This window comes from Elephas maximus, chromosome 20 (genome assembly GCF_024166365.1).
Source record: "Elephas maximus indicus isolate mEleMax1 chromosome 20, mEleMax1 primary haplotype, whole genome shotgun sequence".
Classification (NCBI taxonomy): Eukaryota; Metazoa; Chordata; class Mammalia; order Proboscidea; family Elephantidae; genus Elephas; species Elephas maximus.
Window position 1 is genome coordinate 76,806,689 of NC_064838.1, and position 16,286 is coordinate 76,822,974.

The following is a 16,286-nucleotide window of genomic DNA, read 5'->3' on the forward strand; positions in this document are numbered from 1 at the left end:
CTATTTTTCTTATTTTCCAGATGAAGACATTCAATTTTGAAAGACAAAGCTAATTGCTCATAGTAACAATAATAAAAATTGATAGGTGGCCAGTAAAATCCAAAGGACCAGAAAAGATAATCTTGGTCTTCACTGGTCTACATCTATCCTCTCCTGAGTTGTTCCTATGTCTGACTTCTCAAGTTTGCCACTCTGAATCAAATTTCTGGGTTTTGTTTTTTTGTTTGTTTCCACAAGAGCCATGGTACTGGGTGGGGAAAACTGGAGCTCTGTGACCACATTCATCCTTCTGGGCTTCTCAGAATACCCACACTTCTGGGTACTGCTCTTTCTGGCATTCTTGACCATCTACACAGTCACTCTAGTGGGGAACCTGAGTATAATTGTGATCATAAGGAGCAATCCCAAACTCCACACACCCATGTACTTTTTCCTCAGCCATCTATCCTTTTTGGATATTTGTTATTTCAGTGTGTTTATACCCAAACTGCTAGAAATCTTGGTTGTTGAAGCCAGAAGTATCACTTTCAGAGGCTGCATGGTACAGTTTTTCTTTGGCTGCACATTTGTGATTACAGAAATGTTCATGTTAGCGGTGATGGCCTATGACCGATTTGTGGCTGTTTGTAACCCCTTGCTCTACACAGTAGCTATGTCTCCTAAGCTCTGTGCTCTCCTGGTAGCTGGGTCCTACACATGGGGTGGGATCTGTTCCCTGACACTCACATATTCTCTTGTGGAACTATCCTTCTGTGGCTCAAACATCATAAATCACTTTGGTTGTGAGTATTCTGCTATCCTATCTCTCTCCTGCTCTGACCCTTATTTTAGCCAGATGGCGTGTTTAATCATTTCTACGTTCAATGAGACTAGTAGCCTCCTGATTATCCTCACTTCCTACATTTTCATTGCTGTCACTATCATCAGGATGACTTCTTCCGGTGGACTCCATAAAGCCTTCTCCACCTGTGCCTCCCACCTGACTGCCATCACCATCTTCCATGGGACCATCCTTCTGCTCTACTGTGTGCCCAACTCCAAAAGCTCCTGGCTCCTGGTCAAAGTGGACACTGTGTTTTTCACAGTCATGATCCCCATGCTGAACCCCTCAATCTACAGTCTTAGAAACAAAGATGTGAAGGAGACAGTCAGGAAGTTAATCATCACCAAACTCCTTTCTCACTCAATATAATTCTTGAGTGTGTATATATATAGTTAAGGCATAAATAAGTGTATCTATATATACTTATTTATGTCTTAACTATTTCCAAAAACTTTTGTATGTATAGTTTATGCTAGTTTGATTTTATTAAATAAATACACAATTATGCTCTAAGTCAATTTATTATTACATGTCCCATGGTTTATAATTCTTAGCATGCCTTACAGTTTCTCTGGGTTAATACTGAAATAATGCATTATGATTCACTTGTTTTCAATTAACAGTAAAACAAACAAACAAACAAAAAAAAAACTATATTTTACTATCTCCCCATTGGATGCCACAATGGTCAGTGGAAGAGGTCTGTATTATGGATTCACTGCTTGTACTATGGTTGGAGTCTTGCTTAAGAAAAGGTCAGATGTACACAAAAGAGCTGAAAACATAGATCAGAAAAATTTTTAATAAATCCATACTCTGATCCTCAAAACCAGATCCTTAGATTCAGATAATCATATAAACATTGCTTTCTGATTCCTCTTAATAACTTGATTTTATTTTAGATAATGATGATGAAGATAATATTGAGTTTTAATAATCTCCCTAGGAGCTAAACACATGTGGAAGTCTATCGTTAAATACACTTAGTTAGGCTGAGACCTTCACAATTCTTCCTTTTTTTCAAAAGACATCTGTGAAGATTTAGCTAACAAGAACAGTTATATTTAAAAATTATAGGATACAACGTATGATAATTGTGATGTTTAAACATTATTGTGTGTATACAGGCAAAGCAACAATTCTAATGTTTATTAATAGTTGATGGAAAAATAAAGCCTTACAAGATAGAGAACAAGTGGAAAAATAAACTACATCAAATGACCATTTGCTGTTTAAGAGAGCTGGATAAATTAACCAGGATTAGAAAACCGAGAATTAGTCCTAATAAGGCTGAATACAAAGACCTGGGACAGTATAGAAAGGTCTGCAGAAAAATGTAGAATTTATGCATTCATTAATGAAAACATAAGGACTGTTATGTTGACAGCTAATGTAAAGAGATCATGGAAAATTACTCTGGCAATGTTGCATAGAATACTTTAAAGGTGAGGCGTTTGGCTTGAGCATGTGACCATAATCTAGCTGAATAGTGGTAAGGCCATATGTATTATGATAGAAGAGGAATTGCTGAGGATTGATCTTTGAACTATATCTTTCCTATAGGCACAAGGCTGTGATAATAACCAAGGGCAGCTATAAAATGGTGGGAAAACAGAGAGAAAATATATTTGTGCTTTTGAGTTTAAATGTGTCCCCTATGAACTCAATTCAAACTCGATGAAACTTACTGTCCAACTTCAGAGAGAAGATGTTTTCTACATTGAATTCCTAAGACTTGCCCAATGTCAATGGCTGTCAAGATTGAGTCTGATTTTCAAAATCCATATAATGTTTTGGATATCACATAATTTACCCACAATTCTAAAAAATATTGAAGATGAATATCTATTATATGTCATAGTTTGTCCCATATATTTTGCAATCGTTATAAAAACTTTATATCTGTTCTATCAAATAAAATTTGTTATTATAGTAAAATTAATATTACCTTATGGAAAATATTCTTTCTTGATTTTGCAGATAAATATGACATAACTAAAATTGGGGAGGAATTGCCTTCTCAAAGTAGAGTTGACCTTAATAACGTGGATTAAGTAAAGCTTTGGGGACCTTCGTCTGCTGATGTGGCATGACTCAAATTGGGAAGAAACAGCCGTAAACATCTATTAATCAGAAAGTGGAATGTAAGTATATGAATCTGGGAAAATTGGAAATCATGAAAAATGAAATGGATCACATCAACAACAGTATCCTATGTATTAATGAGCTGAAATGGACTGGTATTAGACATATAGAATTGGACAATCGTATGATTTACTATGCCAGGAATGACAACTTGAAGAGGAATGGTCTTGCATTCATTGTGAAAACGAACATTTCAAGATCTATCCTAAAGTACAACACTGTCAATGCTAGGAGAATATTCATATGCTTACAAGGAAGACCAGTTAATATGACTATTATTCAAATTTATGCACCAACCACTAAGACCAAAGATGAAGAAATGGAAGATTTTTACCAACATCTGCAGTCTGAAATTGATCGAACATGCTGTGATCAGGATGCACTGATAATTACTGGTGATTGGAATGCGAAAGTTGGAAACAAAGAAGGAGGATCGGTAGGTGGAAAATATGGCCTTGGTGGCAGAAAAGATGCTGGAGATCACATGATAGAATTTTTGCAAGATCAACAAGTTCTTTATTGCAAATACCTTTTTTTGCTAATATAAGTGGTGACTATACATGTGGACCTCACCAGATAGAATACACAAGAATCAAATCGACTACATTTGTGGAAAGAGACAATGGAAAACCTCAATATCATCAGTTGGAATGAGGCCAGGGGCTGATTGCAGAAGAGATCATCAATTGATCATATGAAAGTTCAAGATCAAATTGAAGAAACTTCTAACAAGTCCACGAGAGCCAAAATGCAACCTTCAGTATATCACACCTAAATTTAGAGACCATCACAGAATAGATTTGATGCATTGAACACTAATGACCAAAGACCAAACTAGTTATGGAATGACATCAAGGACATTATACATGAAGAAAGCAAAAGGTCATTAAAAAGATAGGAAAGAAAGAAATAACCAAAATGGGTGTCAGAAGAGACTCTGAAACTTGCTCTTGAACAATGAGTAGCTAAAACAAATAGAAGAAATGAGGAAGTAAAAGAGCTGTACGGAATATTTCAAAGGGCAGCTGGAGAAGAGAAAGTAAATTATTATAATGACATGTGCAAAGACTTGGAGTTAGAAAAGTAAAAGGGAAAAATGTGCTCAGCATTTCTCAAGCTGAAAGAACTGAAATAAAAATTCAAGCCTCGAGTTACAATATTGAAGGATTTTGCTGATGAAATATTAAAGGATGCATCAAAAGAAAATGGAAGGAATATGCAGAGTCAGAACACACACACACACACACACACACAAAATAGGTCAATGTTGAACCATTTCAGGAGGAAGCATATGATCAGGAACAGGTGATACTGAAGGAAGAGGTCCAAGCTGCACTGATGGCATTGGTGAAAAACAAGACTTCAAGACTTGACGGAACACCAAATGAGAAGTTTCAGCAAAGCAATGCAGCACTGGAAGTGCTTACTCGACTATGCCAAGAAATTTGGAAGACAGCTACCTGGACAACCAAGTGGAAGAGATCCATATTTATGCCTTTTCCCAGGAAAGGTGATCCAACCAAACGCAGAAATTATCAAACAATATTACCTGATACCACATGCCAGTAAATATTATTAATATCAATTAATATTGATAAAAAATAATGTTATTAATATCAATTACTGCCAAAATTTTGCTGAAGATAATTCAAAAGTAACTGCAGCCATACATTGAAAGGGAACTGCTGGAACTTCAAGCAGAATTCAGAAGAGAATGACGGGCAACAAGGACCATTATTACTGTTGTCAGATGGATCTTGGCTGAAAGCAGAGAATACAAAACAAATGTTAACCAGTGTCCTATCAGTTGCAGAAAGGCACTTGTCAGTGTGGATTATAACAAATAGTGGATAACATTCAAAGGAATGGGTATTTTAGAATATTTAATTATGCTTATGTGGAAACTACATGGATCAAGATGCGGTTGTTCAAATAGAACAAGAGGTAGTACATGGTTCAAATATGGAAAAAAGACGTTTGCATGGCTGTATCCTTTTACCTCACGTTTTCAATCTTTACAATCTGATAATCTGAGACATTGGATGGTATGGAGAAGAATTAATCATCAGGATTGAAGGAAGAGTCCACAACCTGCAGTATACTGATGACACAACCGTACTTGCCAAAAATGAAGATTACTCACAGCACTTACTGAAGAAGGTCAAAGACTTCAGTCTTCAAAATGGATTGCACCTGAACCTGAGGAAACTAAACTCCTCATGACTGAACCGTAAACAGCATCATGGTAAGTGGAGAAAAAACTGAAGTTGTCAACAACTTTATTCTCTTGAGTCAACAATCAATGTCTGTGAAGGCAGCAGTTGAGAAAGAAAATGGCTTATTGTATTAAGTAAATCTGTTACTAAAGACCTCTTTAAAGTTTTAAAAAGCAAAGATGTCACTTTAATGTCTAAGTTGCCTCTGACACAAGTCATTTTTTTCAATTGTTTTATATGCACGTGAAAGTTGAATAATGGAAAAGGAAGACAGAAGAAGGGATGCATCTGAACTGTGGTGTTGGGAAACAAGGCCAAAAGAATGGAATATCTTAGAAGAAATGCAACTAGAGTGCTCCATGGAAGGGAAGATGGTGAGACCAACTTTCTTACTTAGACATGTCATCAGGAAAGAGCAATTGTTAGAAAAGGACATCATGTTCGGTAAAGTAGAGGGTCAGTGGAAACTAAGGAAGCCCTCTGTGAGTTTTATCGACACAATTTTTGCCACAATGGACTCAAACATACCAAGAATCATGAAGATGGTGAAGGACTGGGCAGTGTTTTGTTCTAGTATTCCTAAAGTTGCCCTGAGTTGGAGCTGGCTTAATAACAACAACAAATTAACAACTAACTTGAATATCATTTTATGTGATCTTTTGAAGCCTGTTTATTTATTTATTTATTTATTTTTGGTGAAGTGTCTATTTATATCCTTTCTCAATTTCAATTGCATTTATTTTATTATTATTGGATTTTTAGGAGTTATTTTTGTGTTTTAGATACTATATATATGTGTACATATATATGTCTGTAAAATGTGTTATTTGCAAATCTTTTCTACTATTCTGTGGCTTGTCTTTTATTTTCTTACAGTGTCTTACACTAAACAGAAATTCCCAATGTGGATGAACTCCAATTTATTAACTTTTTAGAAAATTTATGAATTGCATTTTTCATACAGGGATATAAAAATTCTTCCCGTTTGTCAGGATGACAGAGATTTTATTCTAGACATTTTATAATTTTCAGCTATACATCTTTCTGTATGGTCCATTTTTTTTATGGCATAAGTTATTGATTGAAGTTTTTTTTTTTTTTTTTTTGCATCTGGATACTCAGTTGTTTCAGCACCATATTTTAAAATTACCATTCTTACTCCATTGAATTGCATTTGTACAGTTGTCAAACATCATTTTGCTATACACTTTTGGAATATATATTTTCTAGGTTATAGCCCAGGAATTTTAGAGTTAGACTGACAATGGATACAAAAAGCCTGTTGGGATTATTGTTTTGATTTCATAAAATTTATATTTATATATTAATCAGGGAAGAACTGACATCTTAACAGTATTCAGTTTTCCACATCATGGATGTAATGTATTTCTTCATTGATTTTGACCTTCTTTGATGTTTTGTTGTTTCGTCTGCACAGATCCTGCACATTTTTGTCAGATTTGTCTGTAAATGCTGAATATTTATGAGGTTTTATTAAAACTATATTTTAATATAAGTTCTTATTCATTTTTACTAATATATAAAAATAAAACTGAATTTTGTTTATTTAGGTTCATTATCAAGTTAATTTTGAGCTCTAAATTTTTTGTATATAGACTACTTTGGATTTTACTCATAAATGATCACTTTGCATGGAGGACTTTATTTACTTGTAGTTTTGCATCTTTTAAAACCCCAGAAACAATGCTAAGTGGAACTGGTGAAAGTTGGCACATTTTCCTGATCTTAGGAAGAAAACATGCAGTCATCTATAATAAATATGATTTTTAACAGATCCCTCAGATTAAGGAGGCTTCCTTTTTTTCCTAGTTTGCAGGTTCTTTTCATAAAAATGGAGGTTACATTTTGTGATATGTTTTTTTTCCTGCACCTGTTGAAAAAATTGTATGTTTTTCCTTTTTGATGTACTACTCTTGTGCTAAAACTAGTAAATAGAGTCTTCTTAAAGCTGAAACAGAGTTTCTACAAAAATGCTTATACCTGACATAGTGCTGTAAAGTGAAATATTGAATGCTTTTCCCTTAAAATTGAGAGTAAGGCAAAGAGGCCCACTCCCGTAATTTCTACTCCGCACATGTATTGGCAACTGCAATTAAACAAGAAAAATATAGCCATGATGATATGAAGGAAAACATTAAAACTATTTCTATTCACAGACATGATAGCTTGCATAAAATCTAAAGTTATCTGTAAAAATACTATAATTTATAAGTTTAAAGTCAGTTATATTTATCCATATTCTTGTAATACAATAAGTTACAGAATTAAAATGTAAAAAAAACTACCAATAAAGCAAATAAACAAGTAACTTTATTGTTGTTTTATAGCAGAATTTTTACCTTGCACGTTTCTGTAATTTATATGTGTATAAAATCAAGATGTATTCAGTCTGGTTCATTTTTTTTTTTTTTATAAGATGAATGGGGTAAAGCTGATGATGTCCCTAGAGCTTTAAAAAAAAATAATCCACAACAAGACATCACGTTGGACAGTGTTTCATCTAATTGTTCAAATTGTGGACTCCAAGTCAATGCTTTCATGATATTCTCTTTGGCCACATTTCGTTGGTCACGATGACATATATTTAACACAATTTGGTGCCAGAAATTAGCTGTTTGGCCTGCCTCTGTCTGCTTACACTGGATGTTCATAAAGGTTGAAGAAAAGTTTTTTATATGAAATAATAAATATTGTTTATATGAAATATTAAAGAATATGTTCATATATTATGGACTCCTGCTACTATTTTAGGTTGATATCTACTCTAATAGAATAAGTCAGGAGAATTCTTGGGTTCATCAAACTTAGCAAAGGAATCTCTGGTCAATGAATCATTCAAGTGCTTCTGTGCTTAGGTGAGTTTATTCAATACTTGTTTTATTTCACTTTACAAATAAAATATAATTTAATTATAAAATAGAAATTGTATAAAATATTGAGTTGTGACAATCTTTGCAGAAAACAAACACATGTGTCCATTGAATGGGCAAACACATGTGCCCATTAAAATCTAGTCAGTTGACTTGGAGAGGCCTCCAGGTATTATGCCATTATACATGCTTCCCTTCAATGATTTTCTTGGCTTTCTCATCAGGTACGCACCACTGTAATAGGTGTTTGGTTAATAGATAATCAAATGTGAGCATTTTCCTCAAAATTTCTATAATGCCTGAGAAAGAAGGTGACAGCAACCAACATATTTATAAAATATAGGATAAAGCATATGGTAATTGTAAGCTATAAATCTTAAAGTCTGCATGTATACAGAGGATAAGAAAAAATATGTAATATCAAATAAACCATTATGAGAGAGAGGATAAAATGGAAAAATATACTTCACGCAAATGAGCATGTGCTGCTTAACAGAGTTGGATAAATTCACGATGATAAGAGAAGCAGGTGACAGTGGTAATGAAGTTAAGGCTGAATACACGGACCTTGGAGAGTTTTGGAAAAGGCACCCTGACAACATGCATTCACTTAGATCTTAAAAGACATTGACTGTTAGGCTATGGTGATCATGGAAAATTATTTTGGCACATGGCACAGAATTATTGAGAAAAATCCTTAAAATAAAATTGAGAAGTTTGTATGAAAATATGTGGCCATAATCTAGCTGATTAGTGGTTTACACAGAATGGCAGTAGCCTTATATAGAAGGGTAGCAAAGGAATGGTTGAGGAATTAGTCTTTGAGAGATGTTTTTCCTACATGCCCAAACCTGATAATACTAGAGAGATATAAAGTGATGGTAATTCATAATGGAGAAAATGTAATTATATATCCTAGACTTAAAAAAAAAATCAAAACCAGTTGCCATCGAGTTGATTCCGACTCAAACCGACCCTAGAGGACAGAGTGGAACTGCCCCGTAGTTTCCAAGGAGTGGCTGGTGGATTCGAACTCCCAGCCTTTTGGTTAGCAGCTGTTGCTCTTAACTACTACACTATCAGGGGTTCCACATCTTAGACTTGTTATTGTTGTTAGATGTCATCGAGTCAGTTCCGACTCATAGCGACCCTATGCACAACAGAATGAAACACGGCCCTTTCCTGTGCCATACTTATAATCGTTGTTACATCTTAGTGATTAAAGAAAACCCAGGAATATTTCTGTCTGTCATGTTCAGACAGTGGAGAAACCAATGCCTAAGTGAAAATAATCGAATTGCCAGTGAATGCTTCCACATCTTAATCATCACTTTCAACACCATTACCAGGATGATAATGAGCAGCAAAAAAAATGATAGTAGTCACCAATCCCAGCCACCAATAAAAAATAGCATGGGTTTGTTCAACTCCTGCTTCATGGACAACATTAGACCTGGTGATAACTTTACAAATAACCAATCTTCAACCTGTGAAAGATATAAATAAGGAAGCATCTATGATACTCCTTACATTGTTGTTAGGTGCATCTAGTCGGTTCCTATTCAAAATGACCCTAGGTATAACAGAATGAAACACTGCCCAGTCCTGATCCATCATCACGATCTTTGTTATGCTTGAGCACATTGTTACAGCCACTTTGTCAATCCATCTTGGTGAGAGTTTTTTCTCTTTTTTGCTGATGCTCTGCCAAACATGATATCCTTCTGAAGGGACTGATCCCTCCTGATATCATGTCCAAAGTATGTAAGATGTAGTCTCTCCATCCTTACTTCTAAGAAACATTCTGTTTGTATATCTTCCAAGACAGATTTGTTTATTCTTTTAGCAATCCATGGTATATTCAATATTCTTCACCAACGCCACAATTCAAAGGCATCAATTCTTCTTCAGTCTTCCTTATTCATCATCAGAGCTTTTGCATGCATATGAGACAATTGAAAACACCATGCTTGGGTGAGGTGTACCTTAATCTTCAAGGTGACATCTTTGCTTTTTAACAATTTAAAGAGTTCTTTTGTATCAGATTTGCCCAACGCAATGCCTTTTTTTGATTTCTTGACTGCTGCTTCCACGGCTGTTGATTGTGGATCCAAGAAAAATGAAATCCTTAGCAACTTCAATCTTTTCTGCATTTATCATGATGTTGGTTATTGGCCCAGTTGTGAGGATTTTTGTTTTCTTTATTGTGGGGTGTAATCCATACCGAAGGTTGTGGTCTTTGATCTTCATCAGTAAGTGCTTCAAGTCCTTGCTTGGTAACTTATATATCATTTATTTCCAGAGAGCATAATGGAATGATATCAATGGATGGGGAAGGATAGGACATGTGTCAGAAACCATGATGAGTGGGTTCATATGGAGATTATGAAAGAAGGATGAGAGATGTCCTCTGTATCTCTGGTCATCAGTAAATAACTAAGCTTATAGATACTAAGTATACAAAAGGATTAATTCTTATTTTTCCAGTGCTGTAGGGAAGAGGCTGGGAGTACTCAGGAGAAAATAGTTTTGAGAGTTATGCTGCCAGATTCAGAAAGAGTTCAAGTTTTCCTTCTGTTCATTTCATGGAGCCAAGGAGTACAGGGCTTCTCTGAGAATACAGGGGTTCATGTGACTTCTGCTCTAGAGTGGCCTGCAGGAATTTCTCATATTCTAAGTCTATTTTTCTTTAAGTCTATTTTGGTATGGCCCAACTCCATACATTGACATTTCACACCATTTAAAAAGAAAACTACCGAGTGGCATCATGAACAACCAGGGATAAAAATGAACCCAACCAACTGTACTTGATACTGAATACCAGTTTTTCATGTTTGAGGTTCTGTACCAGCGACATCAAGCATATCATGGTATGCTGTTTGAGGTGGGTCTCTAGCCTGACATTTGTCCTTTGATTGCTTAAAACTTGATTCAGAATGAAAGTACTTATTTTTGTTATAAGATAACATTTAATATCAAAGTCTGGTACTTTCACAGTTTTTACTATTTATCACTTACCTATCTTTCCCAAATCTGCCACATTGGCAAGGAAGAGATTTATATAACCTATCTCTTCAGCTATTTTTATCAAAGATTACATAGTCCATATTTTGTGGTGAGCACCTGATGAAGAATGATATGGTATGAATTGAAGAATAATATTAAAAAGTAAAATTATTTTGCGATAAGTAAAAAAATCCAGTAGGCTTCTACTGCAGAACTATAGAATATGTTGAGAGTGTTGGGTTAGTAGGTTAATGAATATTCTGAAAAGGAAAAGAGCCCAACCAAGAAAATTTTATCTTGTCCATTATCCTGTGTTGTTAATGTTAAAAAAATTCAAAATTTCTTGTTAATTGCTCATGGATGAAGAGGGGAGACTGGAAGAGACTACAGAAATTCTTTATATGTATTTGCTATAAAACAAGTATTTTCAGGAAATTCACATTCATGCTAAGAGACAAAGTGGCCTTTCCCATAAAGTCAGTTTCCTCTAAGTATACTAATTTTGATTCTTTGAAATATATCAGGGTCTGTTCTCTTTTGGTTATTATTCTTCCAATTTTGTTCTTTAATATTCCACTTGCACAAAATTAATATTCACTGTGTAAATGTGATATTAGTAAATTCTAATTATTCAAATAAAGTAACAGGGAAAACATGTATTTTTCACAAAATCTTTATAAACACTTAATAAGCCTAACATATTTTTTCCATTTTCTACTGCCTAATTCAAGTTTTGTTTCTCAGAATAGTCAGATTTCTTATTTTCTCTTCAGGAAACAAGAAAATCAGAGTGCTGGAGCCACATTCATCCTCTTGGGCTTCTCAGAATACCCAGACCTCCAGGTGCCCCTCCTCATGGTTTTCCTGGCCATCTACATGGTCACTGTTGTTAGGAATCTGGGCATGATTTTAATCATCAGGATCAACCCCAAACTCTACACCCCCATGTACTTTTTCCTCAGCCACTTGTCGTTTGTTGATTTCTGTTACTCTTCAGTAGTTACACCCAAACTGTTAGAAAACCTGGTTGTGGAAGACAGAATCATCTCCTTCACAGGGTGCATCATGCAATTCTTCATGGCTTGTATATTTGTGGTGTCAGAAACATTCATGTTGGCAGTGATGGCTTATGATCGATTTGTGGCAGTTTATAACCCCTTGCTCTGTATGGTTGCAATGTCCCCGAAGCTTTGCTATTTTTTGGTGGCTGTCTCCTACTCTTGGAGTATAGTATGTTCCTTGACAGTCACCTACTTTCTGTTGACATTGTCTTTCTGTGGGACCAATTTCATAAACAACTTTTTCTGTGAGCTTGCTGCCATTGTTGCTGTGTCCTGTTCTGACCCATACATTAGTCAGAAGATCATTTTAGTGTCGGCCACATTCATTGAAATAAGCAGCCTAGTGATCACTCTTACTTCCTATGCTTTTATAGTCCTCACTGTAATGAAGGTGCCTTCAGCTGGAAGACACCCCAAAGCCTTCTCCACCTGTGCCTCCCACCTAACCGCTATTACCATTTTCCATGGAACCATCCTTTTTCTCTACTGTGTACTTAATTCCAAAGCTTCATGGCTCATGGTCAAGGTGGTCTCTGTGTTTTACACAGTGGTCATCCCCATGCTGAACCCCCTGATTTACAGCCTTAGGAATAAAGATGTGAAGGAGGCAGTCAGGAAGTTAATCAATACCAAATTCTTCTGTTTTAAAATCTAAATCTCTAAATATTTAGGCTGTTCTTAATGAGAATACTGGTGAGAATTAATCGATAGCAAACCGGAACCTGAATCTATGACAACCTTTCAGCTCGCATTTCAATATCTGTTCACTTTACTGTTTTGTAAAATAACATTAATACTACAAATACTATTAGAAAGTAAAATTCAGACCAATTAAACTAAGTCTTTTATTCAGAAACTGCCATGAAAAGTTTCTTTGTTATTATGCATGACCATGAACTTGCCCAAGCCAATCTTCAACTCGTTTTAAGTTACAAGATGTATGGAATTTTTTTAGGTGATCTGAAAATTACAGCTAACAATGAGGACATTTTGTCCATGTTATAAGCTAGTACAGTAAGAGCTGTTTGGCATAGGTCTCTAAATGTTTATTAAAAATGTTAATTTAATTCCACATGGACTATCTTTGCGTTGGAAGATTCCTAGGGTAACAAAAAGAAAGAAGTCTCTTTTCCCTACAGTAATCACAGTCTGGTGCATTTAAATTATATTTGGTAATATAAATTGTATTTTCCTCAATGTACTAGGTCACCAGAAAACAATACACAATTTAGAAATATTTGGTCATGACTCCATTTTTGTCATTTATGTTAACAGGGCTGTGATTTATTTACTTATTATACTTTACTTGAAAAATTACTACATTTATGTTATTTTTGAGTTGTAGGAAATAATATAAAGATATATCATACATCTTTTATCTCGTTTACCCCAAAATAGAAAAGTATAACATTGAGGATATTAGCATTGATGAAATCCACAGATGTACTTGGGCATCAGTCCTTTTTTAATGTAAAACAAACGATCATAAACTCTCAGTGGTAAGCAACAATGTGCACAATTTATTCTATATCAGTGGCTTAATTGAAGTAGTTTGCTGATACCAGCTAGGCCACTTATGTGTCAAAAGTGGGCTTCTCGATTAGCTAACCTTCACTTTATAAACCTGTATATATGTTACTTCCTTGGTCCAGTAGGCTAATGGTCTATGTTGAAAACAGTGCCACAATAAAGTATGCTCACCAACAAAAGCATATTTCAAGTCCCTGCTTGAGTCTCAACAGTGAACCTTCTATCATTGAAAGAAAATCGTATGACTAAATCCAAAGTAGGGGCCTTGGGTGCTGCAAACTGTTTGCACTTGACTACTAACCTAAAGGTTGGCAGATTGAACTCCAAGAGCCCTAAGGAAGAAAGGCCTGGTAATTTGCTCCTATAAAGATTACAGCCATGAAAACCCAATGGAGCAGTTCTACTCTGTAACAAAAGTGATCACCATGAGTTGCATTCAACTCAATGAAAAAGGGTTAAATTCCAAGTTAAAAGGTGAGGAATTCTTATGGATTATTTGATTCAGAGTGTTTGGCATCTACTTTTTAAATACAGTTTTAACCTTTGAACTTGTAATACTTGTTGAAATACTTCGGAACTTTAACCCAAGATGATGGCGTGTCACCCTTAATGACTATCCCCATTTCCTTTATACCTTTGCTTATGTATGTATATGTCTATCTACTGAAACTCTATACCCTTCTGTTGGAGAACCCTCAGTCTGGGATTCTGATCTAAATCCATTTTTAGAGCTTATGAAATCAACAATTTAAAATTATAAAGAAACCACAAATTGGAGGATGAAAACAAGTTAGCCCCTTTCGTTGACCAAAACCTGTACAGAATCCCAGACAAAATTTGGAAGACTAGAATTTAAAATTGCAACATAGTAATGTCTTTAAGGAATAATTAAAAAAAAAAAAAAGAACTTGTTATACAAAGCTATTAGACTGATACAAACCTGAGATATATTTACCCTTTAAATTTTGGCTTATGAACCAAACTAAGAAACCTGACAAATGGGAGCAAAAAAGGTTTTGCCTCTCAGTGGCCTGTTTTAAAGTAGCCCTTTGTTTAGATTTTAAATGTCTGTTTTCAGTGATTTAATTCCAGGCTTGACTTCAACAGATACTCTAGGTAACTGAGCTAATGTGGGTCACACACAGAAAATAACATAACTTGCGTACTTAAAACCAGTGGGAAATTTTTTGCTAGTCATTGTTTATTAAAAATAACTTACAAATGCACACTCACCATCTGTTTTTCAGCTCTGGCTTATATATTACTCTTACACTGACCAAGTTTCAGTTGAGCTTCCAGGCTTGGAAATATATTTCTCATATTCAGCTAATGAAAACCCTGTGGGTCACAACAGAACATTGTCTGCTCTACAGTTGATCATGGGGATGGTTCTGAACCAGGAAGAATTTTGTTCAATTGTACATAGGTTACTATGAATTGGGGCCTACTGGGCGGCAGCCAACAACACTTGTAAACATGAAGCTGAATTAGCAATTTATATTTAGACCACTAATTTGGCTAAATCCACCAAAATTAGCTGAACTAGAATCTCCAACTCGAGGGCACTGGGTGGCTGGGTAGAATCTCCAATCTCTTTAATTTTGATATATGTTTTCAAATGCTGTTGCCTATGCCCATATCCTAAGATTTTCTGGTCAAGGAACCAACATGGTAGGAGTTTATTTGATCAACCTTTAAACCTCTTTCTTTCTTCCCCTGTTTTTTTTTTTTTCCATTACTGTGGTAAATGAGAAATTGCACAGATGGATTTAAAGTACCATAACTGTACACTTTCTGACTGTACGGAAAAATACAGCTAGATTTACAGCCACAATCAAGATATCTAACAGATCTCCACTGCCCTAGAACCCAGATGAAAGCATATTCAGAACATAATACTGCTGAGTATAAAATTATTTATCATGTAATGTTAAGTGTTTTTCTACATAAATAAATACATGTACACAAATATAAATACAATGTATAAAGAATGAAAAATTAACTATAAAATTATAATTATAATGGGATTATTGAAATAGACATGACCGTGGCGGTTTGTAACCCCTTGCTCTAAATAGAAAGCATGTCTCGTTAGCTCTGTGCCCTCCTGGTAGCTGGGTCCTACACATGGGGTGGGATATGTTCCCTGTCACTCACATATTCTTTTGTAGAACTATCCTTCTGTGGCTCAAATATCCTAAATCACTTTTGCTGTGAGTGTTATGCCATCCTATCTGTCTTCTTCTCTGACCCTTACTTCAGTCAGATGGTGTGTTTAATCGTTTGTACGTGCAATGAGACTAGTAGCCTCCTGATTATCCTCACTTCCTACATTTTCATTGTTGTCACTGCCATCAAGATGTCTTCTTGTGGACTCCATAAAGCCTTCTTCACCTGTGCCTCTCACCTGACTGCCATCATCATCATCCATGGGACCATCCTTCTGCTCTACTATGTGCCCAACTCCTGAAGCTCCTGGCTCCTGGTCAAAGTGGCCACTGTGTTTTTCACAGTCATGATCCCCATGCTGAACCCTTTAATCTACAGTCTTAGGAACAAAGGTGTGAAGAATACAGTCAGGCAGTTAATCATCACCAAACTCCTTTCTCACTGA

The 16,286-nt window shown here is 35.3% G+C and overlaps 2 protein-coding genes and 1 pseudogene across 2 annotated transcripts; all 3 read left to right on the top strand.

The window, feature by feature from the left end:
- The first annotated feature begins 241 nt into the window (after positions 1 to 241).
- Positions 242 to 1,192, top strand: LOC126064075 (olfactory receptor 5D18-like). Its single transcript, XM_049862708.1, has one exon. The coding sequence runs from the start codon at positions 242 to 244 to the stop codon at positions 1,190 to 1,192; it is 951 nt and encodes a 316-aa protein (XP_049718665.1).
- A 6,839-nt stretch (positions 1,193 to 8,031) lies between these two features.
- On the top strand, positions 8,032 to 12,797 carry LOC126064074 (olfactory receptor 5D13-like). Its single transcript, XM_049862707.1, has 2 exons — positions 8,032 to 8,060; positions 11,855 to 12,797. Exons 1-2 carry the CDS (start codon positions 8,032 to 8,034, stop codon positions 12,795 to 12,797), a joined length of 972 nt encoding a protein of 323 aa, XP_049718664.1.
- A 2,916-nt stretch (positions 12,798 to 15,713) lies between these two features.
- Positions 15,714 to 16,286, top strand: LOC126063711 (olfactory receptor 5D13-like; annotated as a pseudogene).

Excerpts from the sequence above, each read along its gene's own strand:
- LOC126064075 (XM_049862708.1), top strand. The coding sequence starts at position 242 with ATGGTACTGGGTGGGGAAAACTGGAGCTCTGTGACCACATTCATCCTT.
- LOC126064074 (XM_049862707.1), top strand. The coding sequence starts at position 8,032 with ATGAATCATTCAAGTGCTTCTGTGCTTAG. Across the intron at positions 8,061-11,854 it reads TCAAGTGCTTCTGTGCTTAG|GAAACAAGAAAATCAGAGTG; the intron begins GTGAGTTTATTC and ends TTTTCTCTTCAG.